We start from the raw sequence: 26,171 nt of genomic DNA, 5'->3' as shown, positions 1-26,171 counted from the left end.
CTGGGTGAAAGAGAAGAGAATAACCTCCCACTGGGCCAGAAAGAGGAGAAGGAAGCAAGAGCAGCTTCCTGTCATACCCAATAAGGAGAAATCCGCCAACTCCTGCCCAGATTGATGAGGAAAGGGCAGCCTTCTGCTAGGTCTATGACACACTTTCCGTGACCTTGCGACACACCTGTTGAGAACCACTAGCCTAGTGTACTCCAAAGTCCTACTGCTGCTCCATGCTGGTTGACCCTGCCACCTCTCGTTGGGAGCATAAAGCAGCCTTATCATCACACTGTGGAAATCACCTTTTTGTCCTGCACCATTTTTAGAACTCTGCTATTCCAAATAGATTAGAATATGTCTCCATGTCCAAACCAACATTCTGCCCCCTCCCACCCTTGCTGTCTATATCTGACCAGAGTATGTTTAAATTATGTCATTGTTTTGGCTATTAGCAAATTGGGCATAGACATTTTAATACTAGCTTTTCATTTTTCTTTATACTTGGGCTTTACTGTGATTAGAACTGTCAACATTTGGATTTTGAGATAGTGACTCCTGTTTACTATCAAAAATACTCTACATAACCCAAATATCACCTTTGCCTATTCATTTGCTTTATTAATGATTTTGTTTCTTTGAACTGTTGATAGGGCATGTCATTGATTTTCTCATGGTTTTATTCTATCAGTCAGTATACTGCGGTATAATAGACTTGCCAGTCTACTAGAGGATGTCAGAACACTTCTCTCCCAGTTCTTGCTCTCCCTTAAGAGTCACATACTTTTTCCCATTCATTTTCATTCTGTCTTCCTGTCCCAAGCTCCATCTCTGACAAAATTTAGTGTTACTTCAATAGCAACTTAAGTAACTGCAGCAATTCTTTGAAACTGCTGCTGAAGATTTCAGCTGCCCACACTTGAGAAGTACTTTCTGTGAGTGTGCTGCTGGCATCTTTGACAAGACTGCAAGACAAGGGAGGCTTAAGAACATGAGAACTGGAGGGTGACCAGTGTAACCCCAATATTTAAAAAGGGCTCCAGTGGCGATCCGGGTAACTATAGACCAGTGAGCCTGACTTCAGTGCCGGGAAAAATAGTGGAAACTATTCTCAAGAACAAAATTGTAAAGCATATAGAAAGACATGATTTAATGGAACATAGTCAACATGGATTTACCCAAGGGAAGTCTTGCCTAACAAATCTGCTTCATTTTTTTGAAGGGCTTAATAAACATGTGGATAAAGGTGAACCGGTAGATGTAGTGTATTTGGATTTTCAGAAGGCATTTGAGAAAGTCCCTCATGAGAGGCTTCTAAGAAAACTAAAAAGTCATGGGATAAGAGGCGATGTCCTTTTGTGGATTTACAAACTGAATAAAAGACGGGAAACAGAGAGTAGGATTAAATGGTCAATTTTATCAGTGGAAAAGGGTAAACAGTGGAGTGCCTCAGGGATCTGTACTTGGACAGGAGCTTTTCAATATATATATAAATGATCTGGAAAGGAATACGACGAGTGAGGTTATCAAATTTGAGGATGATACAAAATTATTCAGAGTAGTTAAATCACAAGCGGATTGTGATACATTTCAGGAGAACCTTGCAAGACTGGAAGATTGGGCATCCAAATGGCAGATGAAATTTAATGTGCATATAGGGAAAATAACCGTTGCTGAAGTTACACGATGTTAGGTTCCATATTAGGAGCTACCACCCAGGAAAAAGATCTAGGCATCATAGTGGATAATACTTTAAAATCGTCGGCTCAGTGTGCTGCAGCAGTCAAAAAAGCAAACAGAATGATAGGAATTATTAGGAAGGAAATGGTTAATAAAACGGAAAATGTCATAATGCCTCTGTATTGCTCCATGGTGAGATCACACCTTGAATACTGTGTACAATTCTGGTCGCCACATCTCAAAAAAGATATAGTTGCGATGGAGAAAGTACAAAGAAGGGCGACCAAAATGATAAAGGGGATGGCACAGCTCCCTTATGAGGAAAGGCTGAAGAGGTTAGGGCTGCTCAGCTTGGAGAAGAGACGGCTGAGGGGGGATATGATAGAGGTCTTTAAGATCATGAGATGTCTTGAACGAGTAGATGTGAATCTGTTATTTACACTTTCAAATAATAGAAGAACTAGGGGGCATTCCAAGAAGTTAGCAAGTAGCACATTTAAGACTAATCGGAGAAAATTATTTTTCACTCAACGCACAATAAAGCTCTGGAATTTGTTGCCAGAGGATGTGGTTAGTGCAGTTAGTGTAGCTGGGTTCAAAAAAGGTTTGGATAAGTTCTTGGAGGAGAAGTCCATTAACTGCTATTAATCAAGTTTACTTAGGGAATAGCCACTGCTATTAATTGCATCAGTAGCATGGGATCTTCTTAGTGTTTGGGTAATTGCCAGGTTCTTGTGGCCTGGTTTTGGCCTCTGTTGGAAACAGGATGCTGGTCTGACCCAGCATGGCATGTTCTTATGTTCTTATCTGCTGCTGTCATCTTTGACAAATCTGCAAGACCAAGGGAGGCTTCTTTTCTCCTACTTTCTTTATGGCAGTGAATTAGTGAATAATATATCAAAAACAATAACTTTTTAAATTGTGTTTGTTATGATCTTACATAAATTCATGTAAGCCTTCAGGAGCTCCAAGCTTACTGTTGAGGTCAGCAACTACACTGTCCCATTCAAATTCAAGAGTTACCCAGGCTCCATTTTCTATTGGAAGAAACTAGCGTGTGTAAACAGCTTTTCCCCTTAATCTCCCTTAATTTTGCCTTTTTCTTGTGGGTGTAATAAAATATTCAAAGATATCCCCTCATTTTTCTTCCTGTATCCTTACCCTTTATTCCCATCCTTGGAATCCTGAAGAACATTCACTGCTCATCTCCTCAGGCATTGACCCTTTGCCCCATGGAGACTCCAAGTCTGACAGATCGTTTTCAGAGTCTTTAGGAAATTCAGATTTGGAGGCATAGAGTGAGCAATTGGAAAACACTTGTCTGGTTCCACACTGTTTTCCTAATTTTTTTAAATTAAACTTGTCACTGCAACTTTAGATGTGCAATTTGTAGATTTCTTATTTAATCTTCAGTCCAAGGGAAACCATCCCACTCCTTCATCACTGGTGTAGAGAAACTTATTTCCGAGGAGTGGCTTTACTAGACAAAAAAGGCCATATCGGGAAATCTCTTATGATACAAGACAGAATGGGGCTGTAGTGCAGTGGTAGACTCTCCTATTGCTAGTATTACATAACATAACCCTATATTTTTGAGGTTTAGTCCTTCTCTCCAAGCCCACTTCCTGGTTGCTAAAAAACATGTTTTCCCTATTCCGGCAATTTTTTGTCCCCAAAATATAACTTTGCTCCTCAAACTATCCTTTCCCATTGATAATTAATTTCACTAGATAGTCTTTAAAAGCCCAAAGCTTACATTCATTGTAATCTTGTATTAGGAATAAAGATTAACAAATAAAACTATATGGAGATCCCTTTTTACTGGGCTAACAATATATTTCTTGTCTAGCTTTTGGGAGCTAATAACTCTTCTTCAGGTCACATTAAGAAAGCAGGAGGAGAGTGAACACAAGTTTTGTTTGTTTGTTTTGATCTCGCAGTCTTCTCTTGCTGCTTTGGGGTTTCAGCCTTTTCTAGGCTGTGCTGTCATGCACCTTTATTTGCAGCTACGTGGGCTATTTTATATCCCTTCTCCCACAGCCATTGTAGTGACAGTACTCGGCTGGGGGCCCTTGCACCTGGACTCCTTCTAAAACCCTGTCACTGTGGACCCTCCGTTCACCATTGTGTGATGACTGGGACTCCTGAATGCCTCAGCGACAGCTCTGGCTGGCCCATAATACAGAAAAATCTGAACTGGTAAATGAACCCAGTTCTGCCCGGGCTGGCCCATGATTTGATTTTTTTTTGTTGTTTTTAATAGGTGGTTGAATTATGAATACTTATGTGACCAAAAACAAGGCAGAAATTCCAAAATACATTAGTGATACCAAACGTTCCATGTAGGCATCATTTTTATCCAGTAGCAGGAAATCTACCAATGGGGCAGTGTACTAAAAGTGAATTAAATTGTAATGCATGTTCATTAAGCATTAGCACACTCTTTTAGCATACTGTGAGAGAGTACCCGAGCAGTGTTTCCCGGGCTGAAGGCACAAAGCCACATGGATTCCAGCTTTTATTTATTTATGAACTTTATGAACTTTTCTAATGCAGATAAAACTTTATTCAAATTACAGCACTTCAGCAAATTGGACTGCCTAACTTTGCAATATACTTCCCACTCCCTGGGTGTTATATTTAGTGAGGTTTTGGGTGGACCCTTGGACACTGTGGCAGCTGACCACGCCCACTGGGGGAAGTCCCGTGAAGGGCCACAGGTCAGGCTCAGCTCTGGACACACAAACACAGATATTTCTTTATTTAGACAGTTTGAGAAGCCACCAGAGGTGGCAGTAGTGGGTAGAAGATGGAGCCCGGCTGGGCTAGGGTTCCTCAGGGCACTGGAACAGCGGTTCCTCCGGTAGCAGTGCTGTAGTGGAGAGAACTGAGAAAGTGAGTACAATAGAACAATCACAGAGTCCCAAGTATGGAGAAGCCCCGAGATAGGGAGAGCTGGCCCTCGAGGAGTGAGTACCAGATCCCTGGAGGTAGAGAGACTTGTTGGCAAAGTACTCACACAGCAGTTCCACGAAAGAGATGGCACTGGCGCTGGAACAGGGAGCAGGTCCTCGAGGAGCGAGTACCTGGTTCCAGGGAGACAGCTCTGAGGAGTAGATGATAGTAATACTCACTGATGGTGTCTGTAGCAAATTCCTCCAAGTAGGAAAGGAGATGGATGCAGGCAGCGGGTCAGGGAACATGGGCCCTTGAGGAGCGAGTACCAGTTAGCAGAACGAGTCCAATAAAAGTTGGAAGGCAGAGTAGCTGGGTACGGAGAGCGAATCCCATCCATAAGAATCACCCTTGCTAACTCAACGGCTAGCAATAAACAGTAGGCTTAAATATCCGGGCAGCGTGACGTCATCACAGGGGCACGCCCCTGAGGAACGCGCCAATGAGGAAATGAGAATGAGGGCTGCGCCCTAAGGTACCTGGAGAGCATGGCGGGAGGCAGCGCCCAAGCCAGTCCGGGGACGCTGGAGAGGATGGCAGACAGACGCCGCGGCAGCTAGGCGTCCATCAAGAGCAGGAGGAGTCACAGACAAGGAAAGGTTTGCGGAGTGAAGCTGTCTGGCAGCGATGGTCGTAACACTGGGCTTTGTGTCAGCATAGATTTACAGGAGCTGCCTCTCCTGGAGACGTAGGGGCCTCCTGAACCCAGTTGGGTTTACACTCTCATGCTCTCCAACTGGTCCTGCTCTTAGGTCTCTTCCTGCCCCAGCAGAGTCGTGCCCTGTCTCTCCATCTATAGGATTTAAGGTGGACTAGGCCTCTAGCCTGGTCCTGGACATGCAACAAGGGGGGAAATGGGGTCACTTCGTTACACGCACATGTACAAAATATGTGCTATATTTTTAGCTGGAAGAGAAAAGAAGGTATATAAAACACTAGTAACACAAAATGGTAAATCATATTTCCAAAAAATTTCTATTAGAGACTTGTTCCAAAAATGCTAAATATTGGCAAGCTAAGGTACTTTCCTCTTCATGGAATTTCTTAAAAATGAGTGAAAAATGGTACGTTCATAAATACACTGCCCATGGCAGAGAAGAAGCCCTAAAATGTAAAAGGGTGAACTTTATCTAATCATTATATAGAGAAGAAAAACTCAGTTCAAAAGTTTTTTGAATAGTATTTAAACAATTCACTTTGAATATAAAACAAACCCTTTGTGCAGGATTCGCGTATAACACAAAGCTCAGATGAATTTTCAAATGATTGCGCCTGTAAAAGTAAACATATACGCGTGTAACTAGCATGTACTTGCGTATATGCTGCTTTATAAACCTCAAAATATACGCCATGTGTAAAAAAAAAAAAAAGGTGGGGGGGAAGGCAAGAGGTGTTCTGGGGCGCGGGGCCAGCATTTACGCGTGTAAGTTGCTATTTTATAAGCAATTTACGCATGTAGCTTTGGCAGCTTCCTCGCGTGTATTTTTCCCTACTCTGATTCTGGAGTAAGTGAACATAAATGTTTTAAAAGTGAAATCCTGGCTGGGTGGAGGGTGTGGATGAAATGGGAGGAGTTGAGGCTGAAGAGCCAGATGGACTGGGTGAACTGGTAGACTAATTGATAAAACTGGTGATTTCAATGCCGCGTGCATGTTAGAAAATCTCCCGACTTACATTTGTGTAAAATCTAACTTACGGTGTAAATGTGTGTAAATTACGCACGTAAAATCTCCACACTGATATTTTTAAAGTTAGATGGAAAAATACAGCAGTATATGATTTTTGATTTATCCGGCCAAGTAGCGGCATTTTGCCAGACAAGTTCCCATTTATTCGTCTTAAGTAGCACCAAATCTGCTACCTAGCTGAATAAGTCTTAAAAACGCTATTTATCTGGGTAAGTCGGGTAGCTGGATAAGTCTGAAAAATGCTGCCTATCTGGATAAGTAGCAGATAATCAGTCTGTTAATTATCCAAATAAGTAGCGATTTTAAGACTTATCCAGCAAAAGGATAAATCAGAACTTTTTCAGATAAGTGCCATTACTTAGCTGGATAAATCAAAATTTATCAGGATAAGTGCAATATGTATTTGTGCATTATTTTTTTTTTTACATGCATGCGCATGTTGCAGGGTACATTTATGCATATTTTATAACCTGAGTATATCACATGTGCACAGGTTATAAAATACAGGAATAGATTTTTGCTTGCACATATGGGCGCACGCAGCTGTTTCAAAATTGTCATCCCTGTATGCAGATGACATCAAAATATGACGTCTGCTATAAGAAACTCCCTGCTGTGTCTGACATGCTATTAGAGAATCCTCACTAATTTTCTAAAAACAGCCAGAGGTCTCCATGTGGCCAAGATTCAATAAATTCAAGTTTATGATGTGGTTGATAAATGTTATGAGAGAAGTCAAGAGCTTACACTTTGATTGGAAAGTGTCTTGTTTGATATCCCTCTCATAAAGCCATTTTGTTAGTGAAACAAGGACCACTTGTCTGAGTATTTTGATGGCATCTGCACATAAAACTTGGGAATTAATTGAACTTCCTCTGCACTCAGGTGGTCCAGTCCACACAATTGGGTTATGCACCTCTATAAGCAGAGGGATATGGAGTAAAACTGACTCACTGACCTCACGGTCATATAGCCCTGCCCCGACATCAGCCCACCAGTATTCTCCATCTCCAGCAGATGGTCAGTTTCGTCCTTACAGAGTAGCATCTACTCAATGGGAGATCTCAGTTCTTTTGGTCTAGAAAGACTCGTAAGGATATGGTCCCTGGGTCCGGAGCACATTGACCTTCACAGTGAAGGTGTGCAGGAGATAGGTGGGCGTCTATTTCTCTTTTGTCAGAGGTGGGTCTAGGACATGGTGAGGGACGGCTATGCTATGGAATTTCACCAAATTCCTCCAGATGTCTTTATGGTATTTCCATGCAATTCTCTACAGAAGAGAGTGGCAGTGGAGATTACTTTAAGGAGGCTGTTGGATTTGAAGGCCGTGATTCCTGTTTCCAGATTGCAGGAAAATATAGGGCGCTATTCCATTAATTTTGCTCTTCTCCAGAAAGAAGAGTCTTTTTGGCCCATCCTGGATCTCAAAGAAGTCAATCAACATTTGTGTGTGGCTCATTTTCGAATGGAAACTCTACATTCCGTAATAATGGCAGTGAAAATGGGAATTTCTCTCGTCTCTCAACCTGACAGAGAAATATCTCCATATTCCCATTCTCCAGGAACATCATTTCATACGCTTTGCCATTCTAGGATGTCATTACAATTTGAGGCGCTGCTCTTCGGGACCTTCTCCAAGGTCACGGTGGTGGTAGTGGTGGCTCTGCGCAAGGAAGGCATTTTAGTTCATCCGTATCTGGACAACTAGTTGATCTGGGCCAAAAATGCAGAAGAGAGCTGCTTGACTTCTCACAAGGTGATCTCCTTGCTTCAGGAACCGGGATGGGTGGTGAACTTGGCCAGAGCCGTTTACAGCTGGCTCAAACACTAGTAGAATATCTTGGCGTGCGTTTTGATACAGAGGCAGGGCAGAGTGTTTTTGCCAGAGGATCACATTCAGAAGTTAATTTCTCAGGTTCAGGCCCTGAGAAGGGTGATTCACCTGATGATGGGGTCTTATCTATAAGTCCTGGGGTCGATGGCAGCCACATTGCATGTTGTCCCCTGAGAGAGAGGGCACATATTCCCCTGCAATGCACGTTGTTTTCCCAGTGGAATCCACAGTCACAGGAGTACATGAGACTCCATTTGTCATTGGAGGTGAGTCACCGGGAGAGGGTGGGGATGGGGAGGTAGAGAGAGTGAGGAGGAGCATAGGATCCAGGAGATGGATATGGAGAGGAGGAGGAGCATTCCCACCTTAGGAGTCCTTAAATTTGCAGTACACATGACAACGTTTACTACTTGTTTAGTTTAGTCTAGGCCTAGTGCATGTAAAATGCTACTATTTGGATAACTTGATATTGCATTCACTTATCTTATGCTCACACTCTTGTTGTTGTTTCTCACATTGAAGTTTCAGGTCAGTGGACTGGACCATAACTTCTGTGGTACTCCAAATAGTTGTCTCCATGTCACCAGTATAGGACAATGAAACCAAATATGCCATCCTGTAAAATAAGATTGATTTTTAAAAAAAATATAATTATAATATTGTATAGTTTTGTTTCCATTGCCTTTTTTCACTCAGGCTGTAATCACAAGTGTTATTAGACAGTTCTTTAGTACTTGAAGCCATTTATGGATAGTGTTCTAAGTAGCTGAAATACAGTAAGTACGGCAGAGCATTAACACCCGCACGGAGTCTTGGCGAGGCTTGACACTCGTCTGGTTACTATTGCCAGTTGTGCTCAGCCTCTTTAAGGCAAAGGTCAAAGCGTAGGGTCTGAGGTATAAGCTGAGAGTGCTCCCTTTTTGGCTGAGACTGAGAAACCATACAACTTACTGTAAACTGCCTAGCACAGTAGTTTTGATATAGGTGGGTAACAAATGTGTTTTAAATAAATAACTCACTACCATTCAATCCAATTGGGAGATGATTACATTACAACTATTGCCATCTGCTAGAAATATCAATACACCCAGCAAACTAATCATTCTTCAGGTGACTGCTCAGCTCATTCCTCTTCCTTTATGTTAATCTATAACATGTTGTATAATCAATTTGCTAAACTAGTATTTTATTCCATTTTTTCTTTTAGAATGTGGCAGGTTGAGCCTCAGGGTACATCAGCACTAAAAGTAATCCCCCATCCCTCGTTTTGTTTACACTGCCAAGTACCACCCAGTTGCTGTGCATTTGGTGGTGACGGGATGCTATGACTCGGTTATTAGGGTGTGGAACGTGAAAGTGAAGGAAGCCCACGGTTGCCTGCTGCAAGAATTTGATGGCCACCGAAGTTTTGTTAATACGCTCTGTTTTGATGCTGAAGGTATGTGCGATGTAAGACGTAACCTTATCAGGGCTACGAGGTGTGCCGAGGTGTAGGATGCTGCCTTGCACACTGTGAGAGAAAGAAGGCTGTGAAGCTGAGTGTTTCCGATCTGAGAACCCAAGAGATGCTACCTTGTCTTGGCATAATTTCCTCATGCCCATGTAATCACATGGGCACAAAGCAATCTGATTTCCTGGTTCCAGTATCATTTGCATAAAAGTATCCCAAAATGCTTCACAGTGACACACAGTAAAAGACAATAAACTGGTGCTCGTAAGCAGTTTTGCAAGGACAAGAGAGAACTTAGAATTAGGGGCATTAGAAAACTTCAGAAAAGGTTTTTCAGAAAAATGTAAGGATTTATGTGGTGTGCATTTCTTGTAGAATATTAGTGTATTTACTTTATTTTCTGCTTTGTTGCCTCCGAGCCTAGGGTCTTAGTTTTCTTACTTCATATTGTAGAGTGGTAATGAGTATATTATTCCTGTGGAAAAAATAGATTCTTTGGGACCCTCCACATTGCATTGAACAAACTTTTATTTGTCAGCAGAGGATTCCTGAGAGTGCACCCTAATGATGAGAGGAATTTATTTTTTATTTTGTTAGTGCACTTCCTCTCAGTTGCACCTCAGAGCAAATGGCGTTTATCACCAACGTGTAGAAGGAAATCTCATTTCCGTACAGCCTCTAGTCAGATTCATGCAAGGCTAGTTTCCCATCAAACCTGCTGCAGTGCGCATGGGACATCAGCATGGATTTAACCCGGTTCACAAAAGCCCCCTTAGAGCCACTTGGATCTTGTAAACTCAAGTACCTGGAAAGTCGTTTTTGTGCTGGCAGTCATTTCAACCCGCAGTGAGCTCCAGACCCCAGTAACCTCTCCACCTTTCATCAAAATAAGGTGGTGTTGGCATGTATCTTATCTTTCTGCTAAAGTGGTTCTGGACTGCCACGTTACGGCTCGATCCAGTAAGGCCGCGGTAAAAACAGTGAGGTAGTGTCAGGCGCACCCTTCCTCCCCGCACGCACAGTTCTCTTCACTAACTCCCCGATACTCTCCTCTAATCGCATGCAAATGCATGCCGCGGCTGTGAAGCGTTAGGGAAGGGTTATGCCCGCGCAACCCATTTTACTGTATAGGCGCTGTAACAGCGCCTATACAGTAACCTGGGTGCGCTGGTACCTGTCATTTCAAATGACATTTGAAATGACAGGCACCAGGAAGTGTAAAAAAGTTTAAAAAGTGTAAAAAACAAAAAACCTGTGTGTTATATAAAAAAATAAAACAATTTTAAATACCTGTCGGAGGGCCGTGGGTCCAGGCGGCCGGTGGGCGGCGGGCAGCCATCAGCGGCATCCGGTAGTCCCTTCTCCCTTCCTCCCCTGCCTGGATGAGCGCCAAAATCGCACGGGCGGGTCGGCAGTGGGGGGGGGGGGTGGGGGCGGCAGCAGGATCCGGGAGCGGCGGGTAGGCAGCAGCGGGGTCCGGGGGGGGCAGGGGCAGCGGCAGCGGGGGGGGGGGGGGGGGCGGCAGCGGGGGGGCGGCAGCAGGATCCGGGAGCGGCGGGTAGGCAGCAGCGGGGTCCGGGAGTGGCAGCGAGATCCGGGGAGCCAGCAGCGGCAGCATGTTCGATCGCGCAGGCAGGTAGGTGGCAAAGTAAAGATGGCCGCCTGCACGGGAAAATCGTGCAATTGGCCGCTGAAGACGTGACGTCACACCCCGTGACGCCAAACGTCGTGACGTCACGTTTTCAGCGGCCAATTGCACGATTTTCCCGTGCAGGCGGCCATCTTTACTTTGCCACCTACCTGCCTGCGCGATCGAACATGCTGCCGCTGCTGGCTCCCCGGATCTCGCTGCCGCCCCCCCCCCCCCCCCCAGCTGCCGCTGCCCCTGCCCCCCCGGACCCCGCTGCTGCCTACCCACCGCTCCCGGATCCTGCTGCCGCCCCCCCCCCCCCCCCCCCCCCCCGCTGCCGACCCGCCCGTGCGATTTTGGCGCTCATCCAGGCAGGGGAGGGAGGGAGGAAGGGAGAAGGGACTACCGGATGCCGCTGATGGCTGCCCGCCGCCCACCGGCCGCCTGGACCCACGGCCCTCCGACAGGTATTTAAAATTGTTTTATTTTTTTATATAACACACAGGTTTTTTGTTTTTTACACTTTTTACACTTACCATAGCAGGCCCGAGCCTTGCTACTTTTTCGTTTGTTTTTTTTTGCCCTGGTCCCGTCCGGTCTCCTGCAGCCCCGTCCGGTCCGGACGGGGCTGCAGGAGACCGGACGGGACCAGGGCGGGTAAGCAATGTTTTTACCCTACACTACACTACACTAACTCCTACTAGGGGGAGGCGGTAAACTAGCAGGTTAAGGCCGCGGCAGAACAGCGGGTTACGGAGGAGATAATATCAGCGCCCGTTACAGTATTGCAGGGGAATAACTAATTCCTTCATTATACAGCTTTTTCGTTCATTTACATGCCGGGTGCGGAAAGGGTTATGCGTCTGTTTTCAGAAGCGATACGGACGCGTGAAACTGGAGACTGTATCGCCGAACTGCCGAATTGTGCGCTACGAGCACGTTACAGACGGGCAATCCTCGAGCGGACGATACTGGATCGAGCTGTAAATTAGTTGCCTTCCCAACCTTTTCCCTAAGCTACATGTCATTAAAGATGAAGAGGCCGGCCCTTCATTTCCTGAACTGTAACAGACCTGTGCCTTCTATCAGGCCAATACAGTATGGTGGGCTCGGCCGAGCGCACCGTTAGCCCCTGTTTGGCTGCGTGTTTTCGACGTACTATTTTTAGCCCTTATACAGTAAGGGGTAATAGCGCGTGGAAAATGTGCGGCCAACCCCCCCCCCCCTCTCCCCCCGAAACTAATAGCGCTCATCACATGCAAATGCATGTTGATGAGCCTATTAGCTATTCACCCGCAATACAGAAAGCAAAATGTGAGGCCAAGCTGCACATTTTACCTTCAGAAATTAACTCCTGCCAAAGGTAGGCGCTAATTTCTTCTGGCACTGGGAAAGTGCACAGAAAATCAGTAAAAACTGCTTTTCTGTACACCCTCCGACTTAATGTCATAGTGATATTAAGTCGGAGGCCCCAAAAATAGAAAATAAAAAAAAATTTTCTTAAAAAAAAAAAAAATCTGCCCGCAATCCGCGGGTTTGAAAACGGACGCTGAATTTTGCCGGCGTCTGTTTTCTGAACCTGTGGCTGTCAGTGGGTTCGACAACTGACGCCGGTAAAATTAAGCGTCAGTTGTCAAACCCGCTGACAGCTGCTGCTTCTGCTCCTTATTAGCATGGGCCCTAATTTGAATACAAAATCGTGCGCCCAGGAGAGGTGCCTGGGTGCACGTCGGGAGAGTGGGCACTCGGGAGAGCGCCGGCTCTCCTGCGCACTTTACTGTATTGGCCTGTATGGGAAGCAGGCTCAAGCCCATAGAAAAGCCACCCAACTTGTTTGTTTTGATTCCAGTAAGCCTGAAAAGGAGGTGACAAACTGCACCATTTCTAAATAGGCTGCAGATTGCATCTCCTTTTGGTATGTCAAGGAAGCCTAATCTTGGATGGGTATAAGAGTGTAAGCAGCATGGCAATGTTAGCTTTCCATCTAAGATCTACCTGCATGGAGGAGATTCGTAAGTTGGTGTTCAGTCCCGTTTTTGTTTGAACTTGGCCTCCTTGTGGGATAGGAGATTTAGGCTCTTCATCCTCCCTAGTCTCTTTGAGAGGTGGAACCCAACTCCATTCCTCCTAAGGCAGATTTTTATGACTTTGGGTAGTCTTCCTTATTTATAAATAAATCAAAATGGAAAATGTCCCAACAAAAAATATTTTCCACTCACTACTGGTTTTTTGTTGTTGTTTTGTCCCCCTTGTTTTTTTGTTGAAGACAGCCCATAGCTCGGGAGTCCAATACATGTGACTTGTTGAAACTGCTTATCAGAAAGTGAAGTTCCTTACCTGTAACAGCTGTTCTTTATAAATAGCAGTTCATTAGCTGCACGAACCCATCCTCTTCCCTTTGGAGTTCTTTCCCCGGTCAACTGGATATAAATATATGGACCTGAGAGGAGTCCCATGGCTCCTTCGCAGAGAAGGCCCTTTTCCCTTTCCAGTTAAACACTAATATGCAGTCATGGGACTCATTTGTGTGTCTTCAGAGCACATGTGCAACAGCTGTACAGCTTCACTGTTTAGATAGCACCTATTGGGGAAACAAGATATTCAGCCACGGTTTTCTTTGTAAAAGCCAAAACTGCCAGATGTGAATTGGCCCTGTAGTGTCTGGGAAATAGGCTTCGCTTTGCAATTTGTAATTGATCACTGTTAATGGTTAGTATGCATCAGTGGGAACTATTAAAACTGGAACTCCCTACCAACTGAACTTAGAACTCAAGAAACCCTAAAAACGTTCAAAAAAGAGCTAAAAACATGGTTGTTCAACAAAGCATACCAACTCACCCAATGAACAACACAACAACTTCACCCTCCACTTCAACCTGAAGATTAAATAAATAAATAAATGAACTTATCACAACTACAGACTATAACTAAGAAGTTAAATGTAAAACAGAACAGTAAATAACTAACATATGATTCTCCTATGTTTAACAACAGTTTGAACCTTTTTTGAAACTCTGTTTATCCCTTAACGTTGTAACCTTCATATTTGTAAACCGTTATGATGATGAATTCGAATGACGGTATATAAAACCCGATAAATAAATGGTAGAGATGTGCATTCATTTTGGTTGTTTATGCATGTAATTTATGTACTCAGAATGGCATTTACATGTATAAACTACCAAAACAAACCAAAAAAAAAAGCAGATCAAAAAGGCAAAACAAATGAACAAACCAAACTAAAAATGTTGTGTGTGTACATCTCTATATAATAGCCATGTCTTGGAGCACCAACTTAATTGGCATCCCTCATATTTGATTAAGTCCGTGCCAGACAATTTGTTCTTGATTTTACAACAGATTGCTAATTCTTCTTTGCGTACTGGTCATTTACCAGTTTAGTTGAAACAATTGGTGGTACCCCCAGTTTTGAAAAAGGCTATCCTGGAACCAGGGTTGTTGTGTAAATTATTGCCCAGTAGCAAATAGTCCGTTGCTGACCAAGGTTTTCGAGCATGCCATTGGTTCTCACTTGTCTTTGTATTTGGAGATCAGTGGGTTAGATGTGTGTTAATCAGGTTTGAGAAGTGGTTGTAGCATAGAGACTGCTATTGCAGTTCAGGAGGAGGTTTTGCAATGTAGAGAGAAAGCAGAAGCTGTGTTTTTAATTTTTTTTTAGATTTGTCCAGTGCCTTCGACCTGGCATATCCCGCTCTGTTGTTGGAGAGGTGTGAGGAACTAGGTCTGAACACACGGGTTTAACTTGGTTGAGATCACATTTGAGTGAGAGATCCGCAGTAGTGCAAGTGCGAAGGATGCAATCTAAACAATATCGGCTGAATTTTAAAAGTCCAGCACGCATAAAAATCGGTACTTGCGCGTGTGGCTGCATCGCGCACAGGGTCCAGCCACATACATAAGTGCTAATATGTGCACAAGTGCCAGGCCCTGAAAAAGGGGTGGGCCAAGGGAAGCATGGTCTGGGTGGGGAGTGGCGGGATGGAGGCTGGCCGGGACGGCGTGCACCAGCATCTGGCCGGCGCACGTAAATTACTTCTACTCCCGAGGAGCAGCAGGTAATAAAATAAAAACTTTGAGCACAGGTAGGTTAGGTTTAGGGGGTGAGGAGGAGAGGAGAAGGGGAAGGAAGGTTAGGTAGGGGGTTAGGGAACTGGGGAAGGCCTGATTGCGTTGCCGGGCATACCTTGAAAAAATTCACCCCTTTCCCTTGCGCGCACGGTCAATGGATTTTATAACATGCACACGCCAGCGCACACGTGTTATAAAAATGACGCATCCATGTGCGCACCGGGAACTGCGTGCATCTTTTGAAATCTACCTCTTATAGTTTTAAATGTGGAGTTCCACAGGGCTCTCCCCTTTCACCTTTATTATTCAATTCTTCATGCAGCCATTGGGGAACCTGATTAGAGAATTGGAGTTTAAGGGATTTCTCTATGCAGATGATGTACAAATGTTTTTTTCCAGCAGGACAGAATATGGAGGAAGCAATGATTAAGATAAATGGGAACTTGGGTTGGCTCTCTGTAGAATGGAGGATGTGCTACAAGGGTCTTTGAAATGAAAGATAGAAGGAATGGAATTAAAGTGAAGAACGTAGGGGTGATTTGTGATGGTCAGTAGAATTTAGAGTTTCCTATATCAGGTAGTTTTCAAACTTTGGTAATTGAGGAGACTTGGGGCTTTTTTGTCTCTGTCATTTTTTAGGTTGGTGGTTCAGGCTTTTATTTTGCCTCGGATTATTGCAGTGGGTTATTGGTGGCATTGCCAGCCATGGATTCATAGGTTGCAGGGCAGTGAGGTTGGTTGATGGCTCTCCTTGAAAGACCAGTGCAGCCCCTTTATTAAGCTTCCCGTTCAACAAAGAATTAAATTTAAGATAATGACCAAAGGACAGGGGGCAAAGTACTTACAACAGCTGGTAATGTCGCCATTCAGCATCAGAGATTGTATTCAAAGTCCCTACAGTGAAGGAGGTTTCTAGTAGTGCAAACAGGAAAAGGCTTTTTTCTGTTGTTATGGAATTCAGCACCAAGAGAGATGAGGATGGAATGAAACTATCCGCTTTTTTTGGAAGAAGGTGAAGTCCTAGCTCGTTCCAAGTTAGATTTGTGAGCACTTTGAGTTCTTTCTAAGTAAGATCAAGGAGTAGTGTTTTTAATTCTACTTGGAGCAGTTAACTTTACTATATTATTATTTCCATGTGATTTAGATTACATTTTGTGTTAGATTGTATGATTTCTTTTAGTTGTTTTATTATGTTTAATTATTGTATTTGGATTTTTTAAACCTGTTGTACACTACACCGATCAGGGTCTCCTGCGTGAACGGTTAATAAAAATGAATAAATAAATTAAATTGTAAAAATGTATTTGTACTGAAAACAAAATACAAAATCAAAGATGTGCTGTTTCTTACTAAAATAACTCTCCCTTTATTAGTTTATCAGTGTAACCTAATGCTTTGTGTCATATTATTAACTGGATGGCAATTTATTGTGCAGGATTTCACATGTTCTCAGGAGATAGCTCGGGGCTGATAATTGTTTGGAATACATTTGTCAATGGAAGTTCTCAACAACATCCTGTTCAACACTGGGGCATAAAGAAGGTATAAAGTGTTTTTCTTCAGCTTTAACTGATGATGTATTGTTCTTTTGCAGATAGAAAAATAAGTTACATATTTTTTTCTGTTATACAAATCCATTTTCTTGCTTTCTATGGTTATAAAGTCAATTCCTTTAGAAATTTCTAAGCATATTAATAAGTAAACTGTTGCTAGAGTATTCTGTGATTGGATGCTTGGGGATATTTAGATATTGTACAAAGTAAACATGAATTCCCTTTTATAACAAGGCTACTCATTATTTGTATTTGCATCGCTCACTTTTCAGAACTGGGGAAAATACCTGGCGTATAAATGACATCATATTGTGCTTTTAACACTAGTGCTATTCATAAAAAAAGATTACATGACAAGAAGTAACCCTTAGAGAGAGCACAGTACCAAAAGAAAGGAGGTTCAGTACCTTGCTCTGTGCCCCGCTGGATACAGCAGAATCCCAGTCCCAGACAGGGAGAAGGTCTTACCACGTGACTAAGTCACAGGCAAGGCCCCTGGGTTCCTGTCCCATCCCAGCTATTTCTGCAGTTCGGGTCGCTAGAAAATTCCATGGCACTTATTTAAAGAGTAGGCAGACTTCAACTTTCCTAAACATTCTTTCATGTTAACATAGTTTCATTTGCAAAATAAGGCATCCAAAATGCCTGTGCCTGGGTATTTTGTGTTCTTTTGTCATTACTACTTTTCTTCATACATTTACTTTTTTATTTCCTCCTCTTGTTTCTCTTTGTTTTTCATTCTTTTCTCTTGCCCCAGCCTATGATTACTGCTTGCCTGACTTGTGCCCGTCTTCTCCTTCCAAGGTAGGGGGTGGGGGCTTTTCTCTTTTCATTCCACCCTACCAGCAAGCCTTTCCTTCTCTTCAGTCTGCTCATTACCCTCTCTTCTCTGCTGCCGTCCCTAGTCTGCAATGCCCTTCCTCTTGTATCTCCTTCCCTTTCCCCACACGCATCTCTTTTATTCCTATTTTCCGATATCATCGGGGCCGGCTGACTCTCCGGCCGTCCCCGATGGGGCGGCACCAGCCAGGGATCCTTGTCTAAAGGTAGATTCATTAGCCATTGGTGTGACTGTAAAATGAGTGCAGATTGGTTCGTAAGGCATGCTGACTGCAAGGTGAGAGGGCTAGTGTATGAATTGATATGTGCAAATCTTTGATTGTATAAGCAAATGACAGGAGGATTTTTTTTATTTTCAGTTTCAGAATAGTTCTTTGAGGTATTTCACCTAAAAAGGCTAAATAAAATACACAAAAAGATCTTTGCTTACAAGGTTGAAATGTATCTGTTCCGTAAAAGTGATATAAAAATCAGTTGCATAGTTACAGGTAGATTTTGAAAGCATTGCTCGCACAAAAATGGCCCCATACATGTGTGTGTGTGTGGGCCATGTGCAAGCAACGCAAATTTTAAGAAGCTAAAGAATAAGAAGGTGGAAAAGGGGGCAGGGTGAGGTCAAGTCTTATGCGCTTAACCCCGAATTTTGTAAAGGCTGATCATGGCACGCGTTGGCATGTTACCTGCATAACTTCGGGTCCTGACGAGGAGCAAAGTTCTGGATCAAGTGTGGGGCTTTCATGACGAGGAACCAGAGGGGATCCTGAACATGGAGGGAGAGGGAAGAGCGAGAGAGAGACACAGTGTGACACGCTATATATCTCTCACTGTAAGAGGGTGGGTTGGGGGGGCAGTGTTACATTGGTCTGCCTAGGGCGCAAGAGTCTGTAGGTCCTTGTAACACCGCCCCCCCAAAAAAAAAAAACCCCCACCCTGAGCTGAAAGTGCCCCTCTCACAGTGGGAGATATATAGCGTGTCATATTGTCATTGTCTCTCTCTCTCTCTCTCTCCCACGACCCCCAATATTAAAACATGGGCATAAAGGCTGCACATATACACATGGCAAGGATATTTTTAATTTTACGCATGTTCTTGCACACACAAAATAAAATTAATCATATCTCTGCTTGCGCAGCAATAACCGCGTTTATAGGTGCACGCTTGCTCCTTTTAAAATTTACTTGCTAGCAATTTTGCTTAAAAAGGTTTAGAAGACCAGCTTATTAATACATTCCTGTACAATTAAGTTACAATTCCAAGAAGTAATTACAGTCAACACGAGCCAAGCAACATAGAAATGAGCTGTCACCTAATCCTTCATAATGATTGAGAAAGATAGAAACATAGAAATGACGCTAGAAAAGGACCAAATGGTCCATCCAATCTGCCCAGCAAGCTTATGGTAGTATCTGCTGTGCTGTGTAGGTTACTCCATGCTTATCTGTTTCCCAGACCATAAAAGTTAGGGCCTTCGTTGGTTGCTGTTTGTATCCAATTCCCCGTTACTCCCATGCCTATCAGTTTCTCACATTAGCCCTTGTTGATTGCTGTTGAATCCAGTTCCCTGTTATGCCTTGCTGTTAAATCAGAGAGCAATGTTTGAGTTGCATTAAAGTATCAGTCTTATTGGTTAAGGATAGTAACCGCCACATCAGCAAGTTACCCCCATACTTGTTTTCCTAGATCGTAAAACTCAGAGCCCTTGGTTGCTGAACAAATCCAATTCCCCTTTCCTCCTGCCGCTGAAGCAGAGAGCCATGATGGAGTTGCATCAACAGTCTCAGTCTTATTGGTTAAGGGTAGTAACCGCCGCACTAGCAAGTTACCCCATGTTTATCAGTTAGCCAGACCATAAAAGTCAGGGCCCCAGTTGGTTGCTGTTCGAATCCAATTCCCCTTTCCCCTGCCATTGAAGCAGAGAGCAATGATGAAGTTGCATCAACAGTATCAAGACTTATTGGTTAAGGGTAGTAACCGCCGCACCAGCAAGTTATCCCCATGCACTCTTTTCTTCATTCCCATCCTTTAGCTTTTAGGGTTCCACATTGTTTATCCCATGCCCTTTGAATTCTGTCACTGTTTTGATTTTCACCACCTCCTCCGGAAGGGCATTCCAGGCATCCACCACCCTCTCCGTGAAGAAATATTTTCCGACGTTGGTTCTGAGATAGCCTACTATTTGTCAGACCATTGAAATCTAGATGGCGTACATGTATAAGAACCATGGCACTTCATGTCTGGAAAATCCAGTATCCTCTGGGAGTCCTACAGCTGACACACAAATTCAAAGGGGGAAGCTCATACCACGGTGTGTCTGGGCAGTTCTTCAGCTATAAAATTAAAGGTATAGTGTATGCCATTTCATATCCCTGAAGTACCAGGCACTATATCCCACTGATTGGTTCTGACCTCTTCATCAAGAACAGTTTTCACAATTAAGAAATTCTTCAGGGGTTCTGCTTGGTGGCAAAATCTAACCTTTGGTCCAATAAGTCTAAGGCAGGATGGACAAACATATTTATTTTATGCAGGGCTACAACTGTGGCTCCCTGGGAGGGATGGTCAGAGAGTGGGGGTGTCAGGTCTAACCCCAGGATCTCTCCTCCTAACTCTGCAGCTTCCCCTTGGACGGTTCCCCCTTCTGCTGCCGCCTCCCCTTTCTTATCTTGCAGGACCCCCTTTGTTTTTGTCTGTACTGAGACTGGAACCTGCCTGATGTCATCAAAGGTCCGATATGGCATGCTGGCATAGGTAATAGAAGTGCGAAATGTAATTTTCGTGGGTATTTTCCATTTCTTATTAGTGGTACCAGTTTGGTTTGTATTTTTCGAGATATCCATACGGGACATCAAGCCATCACTGATGATGTCAAGTCAGAGAGTCAGTGACAAAGGAGATCACCCCAAGGTAGGTAGGCCAGAAAAAAGGAAGAGAGGGACTGGTGTTGGCTTGCGGGTCTAAGGCTTATAAAAGGCCCAGATCTATCATGGCTCATGTTATCCAGCAAACAAGCCCAATTTTCCAGAAATCGGGAGTATAAATACAAGCAATCTAACAAGGTTTCCAGATCAATTTGTTGATTTTCATACGCCACATAAATAAATGTAATTTCTGTTATAAAAGAATATGTAGGACCACTGCCAACTGGATCTGCATAACAGTCAGACCCAACATAGGAGGAGTCACATTGCTTTATTTAATATTTCTTAGAGTCTTTTTCAAAAAATATTGCCATGGGAAATAAATGTGTAAAATTCAAACAAAGCCACAAACAGCTTTTGTCTAACGAGAAAATCTCATGCAAATCATTGCAGTACTTAGCTCCAAACGGGATCAGAGATGGAGTCCCGACGTGATCACGTTTCGGACCATCCAGGTCCTGCTTCAGGGGTCGAATCTTCTAAATCCTTGGATGTAGAGCCTCAATATTTGTTCCCAAATCAGCAAGCAAAATGGCGTCTTTTATACAATCATTCGTTGGCGGACTGCCAAATATTGAGGCTCTACATCCAAGGATTTAGAAGATTCGACCCCTGAAGCAGGACCTGGATGGTCCGAAACGTGATCACGTCGGGACTCCATCTCTGATCCCGTTTGGAGCTAAGTACTGCAATGATTTGTGTGAGATTTTCTCGTTAGACAAAAGCTGTTTGTGGCTTTGTTTGAATTTTTTACATTTATTTCCCATGGCAATATTTTTTGAAAAAGACTCTAAGAAATATTAAATAAAGCAATGTGACTCCTCCTATGTTGGGTCTGGCTGTTATGCAGATCCAGTTGGCAGTGGTCCTACATATTCTTTTATAATAGAAATTACATTTATTTATGTGGCGTATGAAAATCAACAAATTGATCTGGAAACCTTGTTAGATTGTTTGTATTCATGTTCTCCAGCAACATTGCCAGCAGTTGGGCATCTGAATCCCCTATGCTGGTTTGTTCTGACTCCATATTGTGAAATTTCCTTTCTTTGCATGCAGTGCTCTTTCTCCTGATGTGACCCTTTTTTATACAAGTGTCTTATTTTGATTTTAAATGTATGAAATTCTTGTCTTCAATAGATTTTCTCATCATAATTGGCTTCCAGTATTGTCCTCCAGAGATACAAATATCATTTCTCTGATGGTATTAGATGACCGTTTTTTCACTTCAGATTCCGTTCTAAACATATCTAGGATATTGAGTTGAAATGTTACCCATTTACCCCAGTAATTCTTTTCTTTCTATTCCTCCTCCTTTTGCTCCTTATCTGCCTCTCCTTTCAGTCTCTCCCCATCCCAGCCTCTCAGCACTTTGTCCTCCACCTTCATGTCTTTGTTTCTCACTCCTTTCCTCAGTCCCTCATCTGTTCTTTTCCCATTCCCGCCTCCTCTCCACGCTCTCCCTAATGTCCCTCTGTCGCTCTGGGGTGTGGAGGCCAGGCAGAGAGTAGCCATAGGCAGCCCCCGAGGGGGACAGAGTGAGTCTTGCACCTGCTCCTTCCTTTCCCCGTCTTGCTTCAGTGAGATGGAAGATCGATTGCAGGAACTGTCCATGCATGCACGCTCTCACTCTGTCGCAGCACGTCTCCTTCTCATCGTTTTATTGCTGAAATGAGGTGCTAAGAAGTGCCAGGGCTGTGGATTGTTCTTGCAAAGACTGGACTGCTTAGATCCTTTTTAATACCCATTTACACATGTACTTGGTGACAAAGACACCGCATACTGTATTAACTCTAGGACTAGGGGACGCCCCCTAGTTTAAAACAAATTGCAGGAAGTATATTTTTCACTGTGCACAAGTCGGCCTATAGCATCTGCTGCCGGAGGACGTAGTCATGGCAACTAACCCAGTGGGGTTCAAACGAGGGCTGAACAGGTTCCTGAAGGAAAAGTCCGTATGCACTTATTAGGCAGGCAGACTTGTGAGAGCCGGTGCTTGTCCCTGGGAGTGAGGTACATGAAACAGGTAAACTACTGGGGGTCTGCTGGGTACTTGTGACCTGGGCTAGCCACTCTCCGAGACAACGTTGGGCTCGATGGACCTTGGTCTGACTCAGCATGGCACTTATGTTCGTAATATCAGGTCAGTTAGGTACTGAGCAATTTTATATGTGAAAAAAACACCAAACAAAACATTTTATAAACTTAAGTTTGTGACAACATCTGAAAGTTACAAAAAGTGCATAGTGGATTGGAATTAAGGGCATAATAAACCAAGTAAACTACCAAAAATATAAGAATTATTAGTATATGTGGTTGGAAGAGTTACACCTACAAGTAGCTTTATACTGAGCAATTTATAGAATATGTCATCCTAAAAATCACTATAATGGAGGCTCTGGAGAAAAGTCATTCAATTAGTATTTTATCCATGACCTGGAGGTTTGCTGAAGTAAACTAGTACTCCCCATAACTCAATGACATTTAAAAAAAAACTAAGAAACCCAATTCCATTGGCAAACCATCGAAGCCCCTCCTCCTTGGGTCTTTGGATGGGGCTTGTGATGTCACAGTGGGGAAGGTGTCACTGGCCTTGATGAGCCTGTATCAACAATGGTTGCTAAGAAACAACAGAGCCTCGCCAGTGCCGTCTGTCAACACTGCAGTCGTCATGCGCCTCCTAGGGGAAGGTGTGAGAAGAGGCAGGACACCGGGAAGACAGAGGGATGAGAAGGGAACGATGCAGGGGTGAGAGATTGTGGAGGGGAAGGGGGCGTGAACACATCCCAAACTGCATACAAAGTGATGGATAACAGACTGCAAGCATTCATGAGGTTTATCCAGTCAGGTCTGTGGCTTTGCTGGGCAAACTTCCGTTTTTAAATTTGTGCTGCAATGAACATCTCCAGCGTCTCCAGGTAAGTTGTTATGTGGCTGAGTTGGGGGTTTTTTGCGGTAGAGCAGTTATCCATATAGCGTTGATATTCAGCGCTACCTGTTAAGTTTATCCGGCTAACTTTAGTTGTGCAGTGAAGCAATCCTAAAGTTATCCAGATACCTTATCTGGCTAACTTTGTATTAACCAGCTGTGCCACTGAATATCCAGTTTAAGTTGGCGGTATGAGTTGATTTGCCTAACTTACCCAGTCTGCCTGCGGCTCAGTATTCACCTCATACAGGGCTATGACACCGATTTTCCTCACTTGGATGTTTAAAATCAGGGAATTGTTGCGAGTGCCTGTTTCCTTACTAATTCAAGGGTTGCACAGCCACCAGGCCCTCAGCTTGGAACTCAGGCCTCACGCAGTCAAGATGGCCGGGTTCCAGTAGTGCAAGATTTGCTTCGCGGGTCCTAGGCTTGTTGTGTGGCGCTGGGAAAGGGCCCAGCAAAATGTTGGACAGTTAATGCTGAGCGCTTCTCTCCGCTGCTGTCACTGCCTCTTTCCCCCAAGCTTTCTGATTTGAGGAGAAACTTTCTTCTGCTTCTGCCAAAAATAGCTACCAAATCAAACAAATTGTAACTACCTGCCTCCCTCCCTCACGCCTTTCTGTCTCGTCCTCTCCCAGCCCGACCCCTGTTTTCTGACTCTGTGCCCCTTTCCTGGCTCGCTCTTTTCCTCTTCCCATTGCTCCCTCTCCTTCCTTTCTCATTGTCTCCCTCTATCCCTCTCCACTCTCTTCTCCCTTTCTTCTGAATCGCTCTTCCCTCTTTCTTAGAGATGGGGGTAGAGGGGTATTAACAGGAGGAGTTCCACCCATTGCCACCTTCCACCCTCTCCTAGATCCACTCTCCCTCATGTTACATGTTTAAAAGGATTTATTTCCTGTTTGGGGTGGGGTACAATGTCACATCCGCAGACTATGGCTGGCTTCTTCCCCTTTGCCGGTGGTAGATTTACAATTGGATTGAAGGTGGTCCCTCTCGCTTGGGTACCCCTTTCTTACCTCAGTTTGCTCCTTGGCAATGGCAGCGGAAACGCAGCGGACAGTAAAGGTGCAGTGTCCCCTGTACCCGCTGTCACCAAGCCGCCTCATAATCTCTAATAGGCTCATTTTCAATGGCTTTTGAAAATTGCTGCAACATATGCTATTGAATTGTCAATAGGTTTTATCCGTACTAAGTGCACTTAAGAACATAAGAAATTTCCATACTGGGTCAGACCAAGGGTCCATCAAGCCCAGCATCCTGTTTCCAACAGAGGCCAAACCAGGCCACAAGAACCTGGCAATTACCCAAACACTAAGAAGATCCCATGCTACTGATGCAATTAATAGCAGAGGCTATTCCCTAAGTAAACTTGATTAATAGCCATTAATGGACTTCTCCTCCAAGAACTTATCCAAACCTTTTTTGAACCCAGCTACACTAACTGCACTAACCACATCCTCTGGCAACAAATTCCAGAGCTTTATTGTGCGTTGAGTGAAAAAGAATTTTCTCCGATTAGTCTTAAATGTGTTACTTGCTGACTGCATGGAGTGCCCCCTAGTCCTTCTATTATTCGAAAGTGAAAATAACCGAGTCACATCTACTCGTTCAAGACCTCTCATGATCTTAAAGACCAGGGCTTTTGGAAGTTGCTATGAAAGTGTGTCACGTTTACAGTTTCCTTTGAAATGACCCTGAAAGTGCGCACTTCAGTTCTGACCTAGCAGCATGGTGAGGGTAAGAGGGGCCAGTGAATTTAGTACTCTTACGGTTCCCTCACTACCTGTGTTTGTGTTCCGCTGGGGCAGCAACATTGACTACAGATCCCTGTTCCTCCTCTTCTGATCTTGATAGATAAGCAGGTCCTATAAGAGGCGCTGACTACACTGAGCTCTAACTAGGGTGAGGTGAGCAAGACTTCCTGCATCTTGCGCCATGTCGCTGGATCAATGGTCCCCAACCCTGTCCTGAGGGCCCACCAGCCAGTCGGGTTTTCAGGATATCCACAATGAATATGCATGAGAGAACATTTGCATGTTATGACAGGGTTGGGGACCACTGCTCTAGATGATTCAGGAGGAAAGTGGTATCTAAATAGGTGCAACCTTTATTCCTCTGCAAGTGGAAAAAAAAAAATCCCCAAAACAAAACACTGTAGTAGCTAGCAGTGTGAAACACTCCTTCACATTTTGCAGACATTTCACGTGGAAGGGCTAGGCGTGAAAGTGATATATTTATTTTCAGAAATGAAAGAATCTCAGTAAGTCAGAAGCCAGACGATCAGAACAAGTGCCCAGCCACACACCAAAACACTACTTCTGTGGCTTCAGAGGCTTTATCAGCAACAGGAGAAGGAGCCTAAGACTCCCCCAGGGCCGAACGGGAGGAGACAGTCCCAGCCACCACTATGATGTTTATTACGATTTATTATAGTGCTGATTTGTAGTTTTATGATGCATTGTCCTGTTTTGTGAACTGCTTTTGGCATTGGACTTAGTGGCGTACCATTTACATACTATATAACAGTACATTTGCAGATTATCTTCACTACTAAAGTTCCTTGTAAAAAGTTGTACACACACATTCTATTCCAAAACACTAATAATGTTAATTGCC

The 26,171-nt window shown here is 43.8% G+C and overlaps 1 protein-coding gene across 1 annotated transcript in view; it reads left to right on the top strand.

Annotated features, from left to right (window-relative positions):
* Positions 1-26,171, top strand: part of AHI1 (Abelson helper integration site 1) — a 559,431-nt gene that overhangs the window by 99,567 nt on the left and 433,693 nt on the right. Inside the window, 3 exon segments of the mRNA XM_029596614.1 lie at positions 9,353-9,410; positions 9,412-9,583; positions 16,750-16,856. Of these exon segments, the coding sequence (XP_029452474.1) occupies positions 9,353-9,410; positions 9,412-9,583; positions 16,750-16,856 (337 nt within the window).

Source organism: Rhinatrema bivittatum, chromosome 3, assembly GCF_901001135.1.
Source record: "Rhinatrema bivittatum chromosome 3, aRhiBiv1.1, whole genome shotgun sequence".
NCBI classification, from domain to species: Eukaryota; Metazoa; Chordata; class Amphibia; order Gymnophiona; family Rhinatrematidae; genus Rhinatrema; species Rhinatrema bivittatum.
This window is presented reverse-complemented; position numbering and strand designations above follow the sequence as displayed.